Source organism: Mesoplodon bidens, assembly GCF_964165515.1.
Source record: "Mesoplodon bidens genome assembly, chromosome: 12".
Classification (NCBI taxonomy): Eukaryota; Metazoa; Chordata; class Mammalia; order Artiodactyla; family Ziphiidae; genus Mesoplodon; species Mesoplodon bidens.
The window spans coordinates 44962558-44982937 of NC_138168.1; the positions used below are offsets into that span (position 1 = coordinate 44962558).

The following is a 20380-nucleotide window of genomic DNA, read 5'->3' on the forward strand; positions in this document are numbered from 1 at the left end:
AGAGAAAAGAGTAAATAAATACTTGAAGTAATAATGTCTGAGAATATTCCAAAATTAATGACAGGAGCCAAACCATAAATCCACGAAGCTCAGACTACACCAAGAATGAAAAACCAAAAACTCTACACCTAGGCATATAATATTCAAACTGCAGAAAACTAAAAGACAAAGAGAAAATACTGAAAAAGCCTGAGGAAAAAACACTTTACGAATAGAGAAACAATGATAAGAATTAAACTGACATCTTGTCAGTAACCATGAACAAGAGAGTGGAGTGAAATATTTAAAGTGTTGAAAGAAAAACCACCAACCTAGAGAAATTACCCTTCAAAGTGAAGAAGTAATGACTTTTTTGTACAAGTGAAAACTGATGGACTCTGTCACCAGTAGACATGCCTTGAAAGAAAAGATAAAAGAAGTTCAGAGGGAAGGAAAACAATATAGATCAGAAACTTGGATCTACATGAAGAAAGGAAGAGCAACAAAGAATGAATAAATAAATGTAAAAAATATATATTTTTAAAATTTCTCTTTGATTTTAATAGACAACTGTTTTGTTCAAAGTAATAATAGCCACAAAATATTGGGTAATTATAGTATATGCATAAATTGAATGAATGGCAGCAATGATATAAGGAATGGATGGAGGAATTGGGAATATTCTGGGGGTTTTTTTGTTTTTACTTTTTTTTTTTTTTGGCCGTGCAGCAAGGCATGTGGGATCTTAGTTCCCCAACCAGGGACCAGACTCGTGGCCCCTGCTGTGGAAGCATGGAGTCTTAACCACGAGACCGCCAGGGAAGTCCCTGGAATATTCTGTTATAAGATACCTGTGCTACTTGTGAAGCAACATAATGTTATGTGAAAGTGGACTTAGATCAGTTGTAAATGTACATTGCAAACTCTAGGGCACTAAAAACATTTTAAAAAGAAATATAATTGATATGTGAGGAAAGGAGAGAAAAATGAAACCATATAAAATGCTTAATTAAAGCCAAAGAAGGCTGAAAAAGACAAAAGTATTAAAAAAAGAACAAATGTAATGAATACAAAATAGTTACAAATATGGTAGATATTATCCAACTGTATCAATAACCATTTTAAATGTGAATGGTTCAAATACAGCAATTAAAAGACAGAACATCTGAGTGCACTAGAAAAAAAAAAAAAGACCCAACTATATGCTGTCTACAAGAAACCCACTTTAAATATAAAGACACAATTTCAGAGAATGCAGACACTTTTGAGCAGAGGAATATCCCAGGGATAAAGAAGGGCTTTACATAATGATAGGGGTATAAATTCTCCAAGAAGACATAACAATCCTTAATGCATATACCTAACAGAGCCCCACAATATGTGAAGCAAAATCTGACAGAACTGCAAGGAGAAATATAGATGGATTCACTATTACAGAGACTTGAACACCTCTCTATCAGTAACTGACAGATCCAACAGGCAGAAAATTAATAAGGATAGGGTTGAACTGAACAGAATCATCAGTCAACTGGATCTAATTGACATTTATATAGTACTTCACCCAACAACAAAGAACACACATTCTTCTCAGGCTCACACAGACCATTCACCAAGACAGACCATATTCTGGGCTGTAAAACACCCTCCCCGCAAAAGAACAGATATCATACAACGTATACACTCAGGCCACAATGGAATTAAACTAGAAAGTAATACCAGAAAGGTAGCTGGAAAATCCCCAAATATTTGAAGATTAAATAACACACTTCTAAATAACATATGGGTCAAAGAAGTCTCATAAATTTTTGAATATTGTGAAGTAAATGAAAATTAAAATACCACTCATCAAAATGTGTGAGATCTATCAAAAGCTTAAAGGGAAATGTATAGCACTGACTGCATATATTAGGAAAGAAGAAAGATCTAAAATCAATCTCAGCTTCTACCCTAGGAAACTAGAGAAAGAAGAGCAGTATAAGCCTAAAGTAATCAGAAGAATTTTTTTAAAAACAGAGCAGAAATCAATGAAATTGAAAATGGAAAATCAACAGAGAAAACCAATGAAACCAAAAGAGGGTCCTTTGAAAATATCAACAAAATTGATAAATTTCTAGCCATGTATTATGATGTATCACACAAAGCTTTTATTTTGGTTTTCAAAATAAATGAGTGCTAGTTTTCTATATAAAATGCTTCTCATATTCCTCCCATTTTGCTTAACCTTTCCACAATTCTCTGGTTTTATCTCGAGCACATTTATGTCACAAAAATTTACCAACAAACAAAACCCAGATATAAGACAACATGTCTTATCAAAGAATGGAAAACAAAAATGCTTACTTTTGTAGCATAACATGAAAACATAACAGACTTCACATTTTTCAGTAGAGGAATCAAATGAGTTAATCCATTCCTTGACACACAAGCTTTTTCTTTCTCTTTTTCTTTTCAAATGAGTTAGTCATTATAGAAAGGCTAACTTTTTAGAGTAGACCTGAGTAACTGTTACTCAACAGAAAAGAATGCCAGGAAGCTTTACATTGCAAAACATACCCCAAATAAAGCACTGCTGCCATCATCATCCAACAGTGTCATCACACCCAACACCCACCTCCTTAGAATCCCTTTAGAATCATTAATTTAAGGAGTGGTGGCTTGGCAGCATATGGTTATAGGAAAAAAATGGGACTTTGAAATCTCTATTCAAGTTTCACCTCTACCATTTTTATTAGCGTTGTGACCTTGTACAAGTTACTTAATCTAGGACTCAATTAGTTGGTTGCCAAGCACCAAAAATATCATTCCAACTAGTTTGTGGAAAAAAGGACAACTTATAACAAAGATACTAGGCTGCCTCTTGCAACCCAATCTCAGGACCATGGACAAAGACATTTGAACAAAGCCAAGACTCTTTATCTACTTCTCTTCTTGTTCTTTCTTCAAGATGCCCCTGCTTATCTACCTCACAGGGCAGGAAACAAGGCCATTAACAGTTTCTCAGTTTTGTGTCTTATGGAGAGAAAACAAATTATTCCACCCTCTGGGCACTTAGGACCTAGAAAAAACTGAGTAGCCTGGCTCAGCGCAGGCATCTAGAACTGGACCAATAAACTACAGAAATAGGCAGAATTGTGATTGGCCTCCCTTGCCCCCTCTAAGCCAGAGCGATCTTTTTAAAAGACAGACCTGATTCAGGATTAACCTGGTTAAAATTCCTCATGGCCTTCCCCAATACACTTAAAGTAGAAATCCGTACCTCTTACTGAGCCAGAGCTAATGCGCCTTGCCTGGTCTGCCTCCCGTTGACCTCCAAAAGCCCTCCTGCCCACTGCACAGCTCAGCTTTATCTACTCTGGCCTTTCTTTAGTCCCTTGAACCTGCCAAGCTCTTTCCCATCTCAAAAATTGTTTTCCACGCATTCGTTACCTTCTATTCTTTTTTCGCATAGGTAATGTCCACCAACCTTTCCTCAAAGCAGCTGTCCCTGATTTCCAAGGTAAACTAGGTTACCTGTTCTTGTCCTTTAGAGCACTCATCACAATTTCTAATGATAAATGTGTGCCTTTCTCTAGTATCAGTCTCTTACCGTGCTGCTTAAGAGAATCAAGACCTCTGTTTTACTCTTTCTGTATCTATCTAGCACCTAGTTGGCCCTCAATAATTATGTGCTGAATGAATAACTGGCTTAGCATGGGACAATCACCACTAGATTATCCAAATGCAGATGAAGGAGAGGTAGCAGGCAGGCAGAATTACTATTATCAAGTTATTAAAATGGCTGCTTCAGCAGTAAAGGGAAGAGAGTGGTGCCCAGAGAACCTGTGCTTCTGCTGAGCAGGATGAACTTGTTTAATTCAGTTAACCCCCTTCTTCCATAAAATCCTCATAAGACTATGATATCAAATAAGTAAGACAATAAATGTAACAGTACCTATACAGTAGCTTGCACGCAGAGCAAGCATGCAGTGGTACTTCTTTTCCTCTTAGGAGACCATGTTACCCTGTTACCTGTTATTCTTGAATATTATTAACCTCCAAATAAGAACTTAATTAAAAACCTACAAAATACTCCAGTGTATATGACAAACACAGCTGTGTTTCATAACCCCTTTTCTCATAGCATCTTGATCTTACCACCTTCCTAAGAGAATTATTTACCTGCTCTTCCATCGAAATTATATCAGCTCAAACATCTATTTAGCTTAAAGAACAAGTACTAGAAACACAAAAATGAATGAGGGCAAAACAAAACAACCAAGCAAAACAACAACAACAAAACTGCCCTGTCCTCAAGGAGGACTTTCTCCCTGTCTCCCTCTGCCTCCAACCACCCCATCACCGTACTCTTGCCCGCCCAAAGATCCACAGCACCCAAGGCAAGGCTGCCAGATTTAGCAAATAAAAATACAGGATAGGGTTTCCCTGGTGGCACAGTGGTTGAGAGTCCGCCTGCCGAAGCAGGGGACACGGGTTCGTGCCCCGGTCCAGGAAGATCCCACATGCCGTGGAGCGGCTAGGCCCGTGAGCCATGGCCACTGAGCCTGCACATCCGGAGCCTGTGCTCTGCAATGGGAGAGGCCACAACAGTGAGAGGCCCGCGTACCACAAAAAAAAAAAAAAAAAAAAATACAGGATACCCCTTACATTATCTGACAACCCTATTCGCAGGTCATATTCCACCTCTTTACCTTCATACACCCACTCCACAACTTTAGTTACAATATTTTTGCCTTCCAAAAAAATTTCTCTGGAGATACACTGCATGTGATCTTTCTCCAAAGTATAAAAATAAAATCTACCTTGTCAGTAAAAAACTCAAAAGAGGAAAGCAAAGAAAATCATCTTAATTCTGTTTCTTGGTGGTGCTGGGAGTTTAAAAAAAGAATAAATACAAAAGCAAACAAAACAGCAACCGTAACAACAACAAAAATTCCTTTAAAAACCTAAAAAGTCTTGCTCCCACGAATAGGCATGTGAGAAAAAGAGTAAGAGTATAATCTTTCCAGAGGTAAATCCAGAAAGGAGAAATTTTCTGACAGGAAGTATATAAGCAGTAACATTAGAAAGGGAAAATGAACTCTCAGATTAAAGGGTTACACTTAGCTTCGAAATGCCTTTGAATTTTATTTGTAACCAAAAGGAACCTCAGAGATCATCTACTTCAACCTTCTCAATTTATAAATGAGAAAACCAAAGACCTTAAGAGGTAAAATGACTTGTCTAACGTTACAAAACAGATCTTAGCTCCTTCCAATTTCTCATTCTTTGACCTGTTGCCCCAGATGATGTATGGTTGCACCACTCATGGAACTGAGGAAAATCTTCCTCTTCATGTCCAGTGGGTGTCAGAGGACAAGTTCCTAATAACGTTGTTATGTCTAATACAAGAGAAATGTATTCCTAGCATTTCAAGGTAGATTCTGAATTGATTTTCCCACAGAAAGACTGTTGTACACATTATTTTCAATATAGGTATAGGTATTATACCTATAGGTATTTTCAATATAATAGGTATTTTCAATATAGTATTTATATTAACTAATAATACAATTTTACAACTCTCTAATAGTATTAGTCTACTCCTAAAATTCAAGTATATTATGGGTTAAATTTGGTGAGTTGTCTGCAAATCTAACCAAGCATATTGCTTCTGAGAACGTAAGTTCCAAGTTCTAAACCATTTTACAAGTTTTAAAATATAATCAACCCTATTGTAAGCTAGGAACTACCACTACACAAAGATTCAAAATTATAAACTGAATGTGATAAACTAAAAACACAAGATCCTTCATTTTATAAAAAGCTCCACCCTAGAAGTCACTTATTCTTAAAATTAGGTACTCAGGCACATTTAGCATAGGATATACTCTACATACATTTTTAAATTAATATTTTACTGGAAAAATGAAATAAGTCAAAAAGAATCAAACACATATCTATACTCATCTAATTTAGGAAAAAAAAAAAACCTTTAATGTACATTTTCATGAAGTGACCTGTAAGAAATAAGAAGAAAATTATTATCATTTCATAAATGAAAGGTTGACAATGTATGCATTATACAGTATCTAGTACTAGTTCAAAAAATGTGTGGGTAAAGGAATTATGCCTGAACAGGTAAATGAAGTTCAAAGAACTTCCAAATACATTTTTTTTCTTTTCTCTTGAGATAAAGCTATAAGCTTTATGAATTAAAAATTTATTTGATAGATCTTTTAAAAAATGTCTACATGGTACATTAAATCAATGGATAGTCTTCATTCATTCATTTTATTTGTCCAATAAAAAATTAAACCTATATTATTTGCTAAACACTATGCTAGCAATCTCAGATTTATGACAATAAGCATTGGGTCAGTTCCTGTCCTCAAGGAGCTTAGAAAAACCTTGAGTAAACTGTACTTATCCAAGTAATAATGACAGCTAAATTTTAGTTGGTCATTTAAGAAAACATTAAAAATGTCATCAAATTAATTCTCAAAAATGGAAACTATATAATAGTAACTTTAAAGACATCTGAATAGTCTTATTTATATGAAGTTTCCCCATAGAGTAACTAAAAGCACTGTTTTGGTAAAAGCAATAATATATTTTAATAGTTTTTGCTATGAAAATTAACTGAGTTAATCCCATGATAAGAAAATCAAAAGCTACTAGCTACTGTGATAATGAAAATCAAACACTTGGAAATACCTTAAATTATTCTGACAATAAAGCAAAACGTATAATTAAATATAGTATTATATTTATACACCATCTCTGAATATATAAATGGTTATTTACAAACCTGAATAATAAACAAAGTAGCTCCATATCACACCTCACAAATGATCAACGTATTTTCAATGTATTACAAAGTCAATGTATTATATTACACTACAAAAATCAATGTATTACAAATTCAATTACAAAATGTATTTTGAATTGTGTCATCTGCAAATTTTTCAATGAAAAAGGCCTTAATGTTTTCTGGAGATTTTCTTTTTCACAAACTTAATTCACTATTCTACTTGTTTACTACCAAGTCATATAACTTTTTCATGAATATTAACTATACCTATATTTACAACTACATATATGTATTAACTATAATACCTATTAAATTTGCAATTATTAAAAACTTGATAGATGAGAAACATTCTTCAATTTAGAGCCATATGTCTCCAAAGCAAAATTCAATGTAAAACATCCATTCTAACATGCCACAGAAAATCCTAATGACATTTTTCACTGTATTTTACACTGAAATATTTTCATCGTTCATTAGCTAAAATATTTAAATTTTCTTTGAAAGCGTCATGAAAACATATGTACTTAATTTATACATACTACTTAGTGGCATAAATGGGTTTATTTCCATTTACATATAAAGAAACCAAGACAAGGTGTCCATTTTGTAAACTGCAAGGTCATTTCCTAACAAGCAACTGATGCTACACTATCAAGTTATATTATATGTGCGCCACTTCCAAGTGCCATAAAACAATTACTGTACCTTAAAACAACTGCCTCTGCAATGTCTATGTGCAATTCCGTTTTACCAAGAGGGTTATGGCAACAATCTTAAACAAGAAAAGCTGGAAAGGGAGGATCACAAAAAGAAAAATAAAACACTTATTTTTGGTCGTGAATCGTTTATTTTTAAATAGTGGGATGTAAACAGTTTTTAACATAATAAACAAATGACCAACAGTTGTTTCTTCCATGTTCAAAAAATATTTCATCTTTCAGGTAGATCGTGCAAAATTGTAGCCTACCCATCCTTGTAGACAGAAGTTGGAAAAATGAGAAGAAATTCTATAACAAGGAATTAAATACATGATATTGCAAAGAAAAGAACTGAATAAAAAGTAAAATTTAGATAAATTTAGGAAATGTTATGGCAGTTAAAACCCCACCTTAAATATTAAATGCTTTCTTTCTTTCAACCGGAGGCTAGAACTGGCAATCAAATATTCCGCTACTGAAAAATAAAGATATACAAAACTTCCCTTATTCAAAACTTGAGAAATTTTATATCAAATATTGGACATTAAAAAATACACTTTTCCTAACAGAAACTTAGAGCATAAGGGAAAAAACTGTTCCTGAGAGTTCAAAGACTGAGACTGAATCTGTAATTATGATACAGTGCTACCAACAATTAGGAAAATGAAAGTTATCCTCTATACAAATTAAATTTAAAGCATTAGACGGGCTGAATAACCAATAAATCAATTACATCAATTACCGGACAGGAATAAGACTTAGCTAATACGTGGATCTAACACCAACACCAAAAAAAACAAAAAACAAAAAAAACTATATATAATCCTAGGCACACCTTACATAAAAAAGGACAGAATTAGACTGAGTCGTATTCAAGTATCTAGGCTATCTGGGGATTAGTTAATTAATCGGCTATAGGACAGGTTATGAATGTTCAGGTCAGATGTGCTTTCTTTTCACCATTATTCAACTCCAGTTCATCATCCGCAAGTGCAAAAGAAGGCGTCAGAGTACCGAAGCTAGGGGGCATGCTACAGCAAGGGGAAAAGAAAAATGGGAAAGGTGCAATGGATGCTGCAGAGTTGAATAATTATCCGGGTGGCACAATGGGCGAGTCCTGCTGACATCGGAGCTGGGTGAGCAGCTCCCTAACTCTGCCCAAGGCACCCCCCTCCCCATAGCAGGCATCGGAGGCTAGAACCGCGCTTGGCCTCCTCTTCTAGCGAAGAAAGAGATCCCCGCACTCGCTTTACCGTTATGTTGTCTCTTTAGACACAGACGCGCGGCGCAAAAACGCAAACGCACCAGCTGGCTTTACAGAGCCTCGGGCACGTATCTCGAGCGGGGCTTCTCCGGGGGCGGACCGCGGGGGCAGGGGCTCTCAGGCGGTGGCACCTAAGACCCGCAGTCTCCCCGCCTAGAGCAGCCTCGGGGCGGTCCCCGCAACCGAGCCCCAGGTGCGCCCGCCGGCCGCCGTGTCCCTGGGTACCCAGCCTGGCCGGCGGTCTGGCTGCCGAAGCTCTGGAAACCCGCGAATGGGGGTGGGGGCCGACGCGGGGTAGGCGCGCCCAGCCTCGCAACCTTTGCTGGGCTAGTGCTCCACGCACACCTCTCTCCGTTCTGGCCAGTGAGGAAGAGTTCCTCTCCCGGCACCCTGTCCCCCCCAAAAAAAAACAATTCCTAAGAGACTCGCGCTCACCGAGGAATCTTGAGGGGCTCTAGCCTTACCCCTTCTTCATGCTTCGGCGGTGGCCGCCGGTCTCTCTCAGCTCCCGGGACTCCACCTAGAGCCTCCAGGATTGTCAGGCTCCCTGGTGAAACCCGCTGTAGGCAGCGGCCGAGGCACCGGGCCACAAGGAACGCCGCCTGCGACGCCCGCCGCTCACCGGACCCACCGTGTGCTCGACGCGCGAGCGAACAACACCGCGAGCGGCCGCCGCCGCCCCCCAGCTGCCCCCTCCCAGCGCGCGACTCTCCACAACTGGGCGCGAAGACCCGCGCCTGAAGCAGGGGGAACCGCAGGACTCTCGCCACCTAATCCCCCATCTTTCCCACCAGGAGCTATTCCCCGCCAGTCAAGGTCTTCCCACTTATGATTCTCACTTTCCTCTTCAGCTCCCAGTGCCCAGGTGCATCTGTGGTGGGAAACTCAGCCCCCACCCACTCACCCATCAGTGGGGGATGAATATCTCTCTTCCCCCCCCCCTTTCCTGAGGCTTTATGGTATTGCCCAATCCTCAGTTTGGGGGAGGGGGACGGAGAGAACAGTGCTTGGCCAGGGAATGAGGAAAGATGATAGCCAATTGAATGAACCTACCATTCAGGGGCGGGGTCAAAGAGGGGCCTGCCCACCCCGCCCCCTTTCTCTAAACTACAGTTCCCATCGTGCCTCTCCCACTTCCTGCCGCGCGGCACGCCGGAAGCGTAGCACTTCGAGGCCTCAAGGTATTTCGGAACTCGTAGTCTTTAATCTAGCCGCAAAGGTCCCGAAAGTTATAAGCTATTATAATTCTATTTCCCTAAGTAAATGTTTCCAAATTACAAGTCCTGTTGTTCTTATTCTAATACTAATTAATCGATTGTAATGATTGTTTTAAAATATAAACGATTTCGTAGGAAAGGAGCTAAATAATGTGTGTCATGGCAATCTGTCAGGACCTGAAGCTACTCTTTCTTCCGCCAGGGCCTGGTCTCCACAGAGTGTCTATTGCCGTCATGTCGGCTGCGATCGAAGCTCTGGCTGCTTCGTATGGTTCGGGTTCAGGGTCCGAATCGGACTCGGACAGTGAGGGTGGACGGTGTTCGCTGCCAGCCGCGGACTCCCTTATGCACTTGACTAAATCGTCTTCAGATAAGTCCTCTCTGGCAGTGGCGGTGGACTCCGCTCCGGAGGTGGCCGTTAAGGTAAGCGTTTTGGCCACTATTGCGGGGCTGGAATTGTCGGTTTCTGCTCCAGAATCCGACAGTCACTTGTTAGGCCCCGGGTTACCTCGTCCGCAGTCCTGCAAGGTAAGTGGCTAACGCTTGGATCTCTTCTTCTCCCTACATGCATCTTCCTTGGGAGAAGCTGGGAACTGGAAGTTCAGGACAGCCCTCCACTCCCGGCTCTCAGCTCCCACCTGCAGAAAGCAAGCGGGAAGAGGGGGTGAAATTCGAATTTATGGATTAGGATGTGGCCTGGATGGAGTAGGTGTAACAGAACATAAACAAAGCTAAATCAGGACTTCCCAAACTAGAGTATGTGCCCTCGCTTGAAGTGAGGTGTGGCCTGGCTTTGTTTTGTTTTTGAAGTCATAACTAAATTCTGATCCCGGCTCCACCACTTGTTTGAACTTGGGCAAGTTATACAACGTCCTCAGTTGCCTCACCTGTACAATGGAGATACAATTTTAAAAGGACCTATCTATATGAGAGGACTATTGTGACGATTAAATGAAATGATACAAATAAAGCTTGCAGCAGAGATCCTGGTATCTAATAAAAGTGTATATATAAGTCAAGACAGTGAGAAAAGGCCTTAGATTTAAGAAACAGTGTGCATGATCCCAATTGAGGAAAGTGGTAGAGGGAGAAATTGGGTTATATAGTTCCTTTAACAAATATTTATTGAACACATGTTACTTGCCAGGACTAAGGGCTGAAGACACAGAGGCAAACAAGCCAGACATCTTTGGCATCATGATTGCATACATTTTAGTGGAAGAGGCAGCCAATAAAATATGAGCAAATAAAGTGGTTACAGATTGGACTGAGTACTGTAAAGGAAAAAATAGAATTCCGTGAAATAGAGTTCAGTGATAAAGAATAAGTTAGGAGTATGACTTCTGTAGATTGGTCAGGGAAGTCCTCTTGCAAAAGCAGCTTTGAGGAACAGGAAAAAGCCAGCCAAGTGCATGATAAGGCAAGAGTTTCCCAGCAAAAGGAGACAGCAAGCCTTGAGATGGCAAAGAGCTTAGTGTGTTTGAAGAACCGAGGAAAGGTCTGTGTGTCTAGAGCTGGAGAAGAGCATCCACCAGTTGGTAGTAGAGGCCCAGCAGAGCCCAGTGGGGGTGATCAGGAGCTGAAGATGTGGTGAGGGGAGGCAGTGTGCAAAAAGTCCTTTGTATTTAAGCTGTTTCCCAGTCTAGTGATAGTGATATACCTGAGTGTTTTACAGGCTTTTAGTGAGCTATTCATGGATTTTACTTTTTACTAATGTCTATCGAGTATGAAAGAATGCTTAGGATCCTCCTACTTTTATAACAAAACAAACTCCCCAAACTTACACCCCTCCTCTAGCAGCCTCCTGAGTCTTCATTCTTTTCACAGCTCAGCTTTTTGGAGCTCTCTCACTTTATCTTATTTTCTCCTCAACTCAATGCAGCCTTGCCCTAGCCTCTTGGGAAACTTACTCTCCCTGAGTAATGTCACTGGCCTTCCAGTTGTGAAGTTCTGTCATCTGAGTTGAATACTTGCATCAAGTGACACTATTAAATAGTTCTTTTTTGAAACGTTCTCTTTTTGGCTTCCATGGGGCCATCTGCAGTCTTCTGATCCCCTGTTCTTCTGCCCTCCCTTTCAATATTAGTGTTTCCTGAGACTCTGTCCTTAGTCCGCCTTTGCGCCCCTCATACTCTCCAGGCCTTCAACCTGCAGTGCTCCTGATGACTTACAGGTGAACACTGTGAAGTGGTTCACACAGGCTCTGGAATCAAGACCGCCAGGATTCAAATCCTACCTCCAGCAGCTACCCAGATGGTGACCTTGGATAAATAAGTGCTCTGTGTCTAAGTTTTTTCTCATCTGTGAAGTAGGGATAACACTAGTACCTATCTCATGGAGTTCAAGACTTGTCATAAAGCATATGCCAGGCACACTATCCTTATCCAATTCTAAACTCCTTGCTAGCTTCAGAACTATTGCCGTCTCTCCCAGGATAGCTCTCAGGCACCTCCAATCCAATGTGCTAAAAAATTGACATTTTCTTTCCCTCGGGATCTGCCTCACCTGTTTTTCCCATTTGGATTAATGATCCCACAACCCACCCATTAGTCCAAGCCAAGAACAGAGGGGTCTTTTTCTCTGACTTCTTCCTCAGCCCCTGAAGCTAGTCATTCAGCTGGTTCTAACATTTCTGCTTCATTAATTTCTCTCACATCAACTCCTTCCTCTCCATTTTTACTGACACAGCCTTACTTCATATCTTCCTTACTTCTCTCAGGAGTCATTCTTGACTCTTCTTTCTTTCTGAACCCCTGCTATTGGGTAATGGGTCCTGTTCATTACCAAGACCCATTACCCAATAGCACCAATGACGTTTATCAAATCTCTCTTTCCTCTTTTGCTGCCACTGTTCAGATTCTTGTAATTTTTCTTCAAGACACTTATAATAACCTTCTAACTGGTCTTTCTACTTCCTCCATTCCTGTCTCCCAGTTCCATACCCACTTTTCCCTTCACAGTGCACTCAGAGTGGTCTTTCTGGATTCCAGTGCTATCATTCCACTTCCTTGCCCCAAGACACCCTATGGCCTGCTGGGTAATTCCTGAGTTCCTTATGAGACCTGCCATCCTCCCATGCTGAACTCTCTACAAAGCACCCAAAGCCTATTTTCTTTTTTTCTCTCAAGATTTTGCCCACGCTAGTCTCTCTGCATGGAGATCCCTTGCCTCATGCCTCCCCTCATCCCACCCCCCAAAACTCTACTGTCCTTCAGTCTCAGTGCACATATTTCCTCCTCTGTCTACCTTAGCCCCCTTTCCACATCTCAGTTATAGCACTTGCCACATTGCTGTGATTTGTTAATTTTTTTCTTTCTCCTGGACCAGACCCTGGCGACCAGAGATTGTTGTGTATATTTGTTTTCATGTCTTCAATGCCTAGTACATGATATTAAGAGAAATACATTAGGTGAGAAAATGAATGAAAGAGTAAGTGAAAACCCAAGTCTTGAAAAAGCATGTATGTTGAGATTCAAGGTACATTGATTGGGTGGGAGTGAGAGGAAGTCTCTAAAACTCAGTTCAATCACTTCAAGTTATAAGTAAGATAATCCAGGGGGAAAGACTGAATAGGTATCAGAGGTCCATTAGAAGCAGAGCTGGGGCTAAACCCCGCAGTGATCTGGTTTCTGTGATGAGAGAGTAAGGGATATTGATCATCGCTAGTTTGTTAATATGCTTTTACAAAAGCTTATACCCAGTAAATTTAATGACAGAAGAATGTCCAGGGGAGGAGATGTGAACATACAAATAAGTTCATCTGTATTTGTCAAATTGTATTGTGACTAATAGCAAGCATTCTGGCAAAGTATGAACTTATGTAATGTTTTTAATCCATATCACTGAACACTAATGAGATTTCACATACCTTATAGGTGATTTGATTTGATTTTTTGAAGTTACTATTGGGTTGTCTTTTTCCTGATCTGTAGGAGATCCTTATATATTCTGGATACTATCCTTCGTCAATTATGTGTTGCAAATTTGTGGCTTGTTATGGATTGTGGCTCCTTTTCCTTGTTGGAGAAATTCTTCCTTTTCCCGAAGTCATAAAAATATCCTCCCATTTTGTCTTTTGAAAGCACTGTATTTTTGCTTTTTCCATTTAAGTCATGACTCCACATGGAATTAAGTTTTGTGTATGGTGTGAACATTTTTAATAATATAGCTCTATCTTTGGTAGGGCTGTTCTACCTCCCCCACCCCCACCCCACCTCCATCCCTTTTTGTTGTTATTCAAGAATGTCTTGGCTATTCTTGTCCCCTGTAATTCTGTATACGGGTTAGAATTAACCTGTAAATTCTGCTAACACCCAGGTGGGATTTTGTTTGGAGTTGGGTTGACTCCTAGATCAATTTGAAGACAGTGTTATATCTGTTCATTCATTTAGGTCTTCTTTAGGTTTTTAATTTCTTTGAAAGTTTATAATTTTCTCTATCAATATCTTGAACAGTTTTGTTGCAGATATTTCTAGGTGCATCTTAGTTTTATGCTATTATAATAATAAATTGTGTTATTTTTTCCATTATTTAATTTTTTGACTGATCTTACTACTTAAATAATGGTATCAGCTGCAAACATGACAGTATTTTTTTTCTTCCTTTCAGTCCTTTTTTCTTTTCTTGCCTTGCCATGATTGCTAAGATCTCCAGAAAGATCAAAAATAAAAAGAGGGGAAAAGAATATATCAGGCAGGGCTTCCCTGGTGGCGCAGTGGTTGAGAATCTGCCTGCTAATGCAGGGGACATGGGTTCGAGCCCTGGTCTGGGAGGATCCCACATGCCATGGAGCAACTAGGCCCGTGAGCCACAACTACTGAGCCTGCGCGTCTAGAGCCTGTGCTCTGCAACAAGAGAGGCCGCCATAGTGAGAGGCCCGCGCACCGTGATGAAGAGTGGCCCCCACTTGCCACAACTGGAGAAAGCCCTCGCACAGAAACGAAGATACAACACAGCAAAAATAAATAAATTAATTAATAAACTCCTACCCCCAACATCTTCTTTAAAAAAAAAAGAATATATCAGGCAAATTCCAAGAAGAAGATGATTGTATTAGGGTCAATAAAATAGACTTTAAAACAGAAAAAGGACCACTTCATAATGATACAAGGCTCAGTTCACAAAGAGGTACATAACAATTTTAAATTTATATGCACCTAATAATGTAAGCGCAAAATATTTAAGCAAAAGTTTTTATAACTATGAGAGAAACTAACGAATCTACAATTACAGCAGAAGATTTTAATATACCTCTTTCAATAATTGATAGAATAAGCAAAACAATATCAATGATGACACAGAAAATTCAAACAACAAAATTAGCAAACTGTATCTGAAGGGTATAAAGGACATGGCACTAAATGCAGAAAACTGTTTTCAATCAGTAATAAAACATTTTTTAAAAACTGACCATATACTAGGCCAGGGATTGGCAAACTTTGGTAAAGGGCCAGATAGTAAATATTTGGGGCTGTGCAGGCCACATACAGTCTTTGTCACATCTTAATGTCTGGGAGCATTCACTCTTCTTCAATTTTTTGGAAGAGTTTGAGAAGGATAGGTGTGAAATCTTTCAATATTTGGTAGAATATTGAAGCCTTCTGGTCATGGAGTTTTATTCTTTGGGAGTTTTTTGATTACTGATTCAGTCTCCTTACTAGTAATTGGTCAGTTCAGACTTCCATTTCTTCATGATTCAGTCTCGAAGACTGTATGTTTCTAGGAATTTATCCATTTCTTCTAGGTTGTCCAATTTGTTGGCATATAGGTGTTCATAGTAGTATCTTATAATCCTTTGTACTTTGGTATCAGTTGTAACTTCCCTCTCGTTTCTGATCTTATTTATTTCATCCTCTCTTTTTTCTTAGTGAATCTAGGTAAAGGTTTATCAATTTTATCTTTTCAAAGAATCAGCTCTTGTCTTTTTCTTTCCACTGTCTTTTTAGTCTCTATTTCATTTATTTCCACTCTGATCTTTATTATGTCCTTCCTTCTACCAACTTTGGGCTTCATTTGTTCTTCTTTCCTAGTTCCTTTATGTGTAAAGTTAGGTTGTTTATTTGAAGTTTTTCTTGTTTCTTGAGGTAATCCTATGTCTCTAACTTCCCTCTTAGAACTTCTTTTGCTGCATCCCATAGATTTTGGTATGTTGTATTTCCATTTTCATTTGTCTCAAGGTATTTTTCTTTTTAATTTCTATTTTGATTTCTTCATTGACCCATTGGTTGTTCAGTAGCATATTGTTTAATCTCCAAATATTTGTGGGTTTTCCAGTTTTCTTCTTTTAATTGATCTCTAGTTTCATACCATTGTGGTTGAAAAGATGCCTGATATGATTTCAGTCTTCTTAAATGTATTGAGACTTATTTTGTGGCCTAACATATGATCTACCCTGGAGAATGTTCTATGTGCATTTGAAAAGAATGTGTATTCTGCTGCTCTTGGATGGAATGTTCTGTATTTATCTATTAAGTCTATCTGGTATAATTATTGATTTTCTTTCTGGATGATTAATGTAAGTGGAATATTAAAGTCCTCCACTATTATTGTATTCCTGTCAATTTCTCCCTTAGGTCTGTTAATACTTGCTTTATATATTTAGGTGCTCCTGTGTTGGGTGCATAGATATTTACAAATGTTATACCTTTTTGCTGGATTGACCCCTTTATCATGATGTAATGTCCATCTTTGTCTTTTATTACAGTCTTTTTCCTCTGGATCTGTTAAGGGCCAAACTCAAAAGATACCTTTATATGAGTTTCTATTTTTTTCCTCAGCCACTTAAACTCCCATTATAGAAAGTCTATTCATTTCTGTTCTTTGGCAACAAACCTATAACATAAATTGATAGTTTGTACTAATGGTTGGTATTTATGTCTTGTTTATAGTTTACAAAGTGCTTTCACATCCATTTTCTTATTTGTGTAACAGTAAGAAATGTGAAAAGGACTAAAAGGTAAATATTATAGGATTTTATTTTCAAATTACTTTGAATCAACAAAAGGTAGCATTTAAACTTATTTGACTCATAGGGTACACTTTACTTATTGCACTTTAATTTTTATGGATAACTAAAGCTGAATAGAAATCCTTTGTAATTCTCTGGTAATTTCAATTGCATGCCTAATTGTTACTGAACTCCTCATGGGTATTAAAACAAGGTTGTGGTGTTGTCCAAGTTTTTCTAATTAAATGTAAAATTAATAACTCTTCATTTTCTGAGGAGTTGTCCAATTTGTTCTATAATTTTAGCAGGAGCCAGAGACGGGGAGCTATTTATATTTTTTATGAGTTGCCACATTGCTTTTTAAGAGTAGTTCTTTTAAAATTGTATTTTGCATTTAAAACTTGATGTCTTGTGGTACTCTGTTCAAAATAATTCAAATTTAGAATATTTAAAATACCCTTAATCAGAAAGATCTGGTAAACCATATTATAAAGTGGTTCTAGCAACTGTATTCTAAAAAAGCCATTGGGGAAGTATGAACACGGCTAAGCCTCTTGTTACTATAAGCAGTTTATCTTTATAAAAGAGAGAAAAGCATTTAATTTAGTTTTTATGCAGTTTAACTTTGTGGTACTTGGTTTTGCTACTGAGCCCTAGGTAGATACACTCTCTAATCAATGAAGATTGGGGTATGCTTTCTAGGGTAATATAGGTGGCCCAGCATTTGAACCCCCTTCCTTAATAGTCTTAATGTAAACAGCATCTTTCCCTGCCTCCTACCTTCAGAAGCTGGAAACCCAGATTCTATCCTCCCAGCTCCCTTTCAGCTAAGGTTTAGGACTATAATTTGGGCTCACAGGCAGATGCACCCACCTAAATTCTAATCTAAAGCTAATACACAAAGAAGCAAAGAAAAAGAATATTTTACGTGGCAGTGATAACTCCCAACACTAAAGGATTAAAAGAAAATTAAAAGATCATCTATGACTCCCAACATCTCCCACCAACTCCAAAAATCTATCACCCATCACCCATTCTTGTCTTTGTAATCTCTGTTTCATCTCAGGGAGGATTCTCCTTCCCTTTTCAGAGGCTAGTTGGTTGGATCTTGAATTATCTCCCCTCTCAACTCTTCCAGAATGACCATACCTTTTTGATCATTCCCTCATTCTTAACATATGTTTCTCCCTACTTGCTCCTTTCCTGTAGCTTATGATTGACTAAATCTTTGGCTTAGCCTTTTCTTTAGAAAGGAAAAAAGCAGAAAATCCTTCAATCTGGTACTCCATCTCTTCTTTACTGCCAAATGTCTTGAAAGAGCAAAAATATTGATGTCTTTTGGTCATACCTCTGCCCCTTGCAGCTGGCTCTCCATACTTCACCCCACTACCAAAATTGCTCTGGCAAAGGTTTTCTGTGACATAATTGCCAATTTCAGTGATCTTTGGTCAGCCTTCATCCTCTTTAATTTCTCTAGGAATTTGACATTTCTTTTTTCAGTTTAACAAATATTTATTGAACATGCGCTTAATGCCCTGCATTCTACTGGGCAGTAAGACTATAAAGTATAAGTAAAAGTCATGTGCAACAAATAATGTATCACAAGTTCTATTAGGAGTTATGTGTAACATCTCTTAGGACTGTGGATGAAAAAGCATTTTTCCTGAGCCAAGAGGAGGGGCGGTATCAGGGAAAAGAAGAAGATGACATATTATCAGATAGCAAAGGGAAATGCATAAGGAACAAAGTAACATTGCCAACAACACAGGAAGCATGAAAGTGCGTGATATTTTAAAAAGTCAGCAATTAGTCTAATATGGCAAAAATGGGTGTATGTTAAAGCAGATAAGGACATGTTATAATAGACCAGGCAAGATATGAAGTCTGAACTAGGATGGTGGAGAAAGGAAGGTGGGAGTAGGGTTGCTAGAGAAATATTTTAGGGGTAGAATCAGTAAGACTCGGTGCCTAATTTGTTCGTGTGTGACAGTGAAGTCATGGGGAAATGGTATCTTCTGTTTTGGACATATCAAGGTATTTGATGCTGTGGAATATCCATATAATGAAGTTCAATAGGCCGTTAGATATGTGGATACAGAGGCTAGGTATGGTCAAGGCTGCAGATAAAAATTTGGGCTGGAAATTGAAGTCAAGAGGTAAGATAAAGATGTGGACAAATTTGAAACAAGAGAGGAAGGAAGTTTAAGAGAGTCAGACCTGAAAGACTCTATCTTTGTAAAGTAGAGAAACTAAGTCACCTGCTTTGGTGGGGGGTATATTAATAGTGACAAAATTTTGGAACAATAACTGTGTGCCTATAGTACTACTTTTCCTGTCAGTTTTCTATGTTTGGTCATTACCTAGTCTAACTCTACGAGATCTTCATTTGTCAGTGGCATTGCTTCTTCTCCAGCATCACTGTCAACTTCATGCTTTCCTACCTGTTTTGCAAAATTTGCGATGTTACTTTGCATTATCTCTGCATTATGTTTACAGATATATCCTGCATCCGCAAGTGGCCAACAGAATAAAGATGGTGACGTGATAGGAATAGTTCTAGGGGGTTAAGGCCACATTCGTGCATACAAAATCCAACTTCTGTAGCTTTTTTTTTTTAACATGTTTATTGGAGTATAATTGCTTTACAGTGTTGTGTTACTTTCTGCTGTATAACAAAGTGAATCAGCTATATGTATACATATATCCCCCTATCCCTTCCCTCTTGCATCTCCCTCCCACCCTCGCTATCCCACCCCTCTAGGTGGTCACAGAGCACTGAGCTGATCTCCCTGTGCTACGCAGCTGCTTCCCACTAGCTATCTATTTTACATTTGGTAGTGTATATATGTCCATGCCACTCTCTCACTTCATCCCAGCTTACCCTTCCCCCTCCCTGTGTCCTCAACTCCATTCTCTACGTCTGCATCTTTATTCCTGTCCTGCCCCTAGGTCCATCAGAACGATTTGGTTTTTTTAGAATCCATATATATGTGTTAGCATACGGTACTTGTTTTTCTCTTTCTGACTGACTTCACTCTGTATGACAGACTCTAGGTCCATCCACCTCACTACAAATAACTCAATTTCGTTTCTTTTTATGGCGGAGTAATATTCCATTGTATATATGTGCCACATCTTCTTTATCCATTCATCTGTCGATGGACACTTAGGTTGCTTCCATGTCCTGGCTATTGTAAATAGTGCTGCAGTGTATACCCTGAGAAAACCATAATTCACAAAGAGTCATGTACCACGTGTTCATTGCAGCTTTGTTTTTCTGATATTGAGCTGCATGAGCTGCTTGTATATTTAGGAGATTAATCTTTTGTCAGTTGCTTTGTTTGCAAATAATTCCTCTCATTCTGAAGGTTGTCTTTTGGTCTTATTTATGGTTTCCTTTGCTGGGCAAAAGCTTTTAAGTTTCATTAGGTTCCATTTGTTTATTTGTGTTTTTATTTCCAATTCTCTGGGAGGTGGGTCAAAAAG

General features: G+C 38.7%; 2 protein-coding genes across 6 annotated transcripts in view; one reads left to right on the forward strand and one right to left on the reverse strand.

The window, feature by feature from the left end:
* The window catches only part of WASF1 (WASP family member 1), a 94185-nt gene extending 84501 nt beyond the window's left edge, over positions 1-9684 (reverse strand). For 3 of the 5 annotated variants that reach the window (XM_081250796.1, XM_081250794.1, XM_081250798.1), the window contains exon 1: positions 9167-9684. The gene's annotated coding sequence lies outside the window, so the exon portion shown is untranslated. The remainder of the gene's footprint in view (positions 1-9166) is intronic. The other 2 variants (XM_081250795.1, XM_081250797.1) reach the window with 2 other exon arrangements.
* Positions 9685-10146: 462 nt separating this feature from the next.
* CDC40 (cell division cycle 40) overlaps positions 10147-20380 on the forward strand; it is a 49308-nt gene continuing 39074 nt past the window's right edge. The window contains exon 1 of the mRNA XM_081250799.1: positions 10147-10371. Within this exon, the coding sequence (XP_081106925.1) occupies positions 10183-10371 (189 nt within the window). The 5' untranslated portion in view covers positions 10147-10182. The remainder of the gene's footprint in view (positions 10372-20380) is intronic.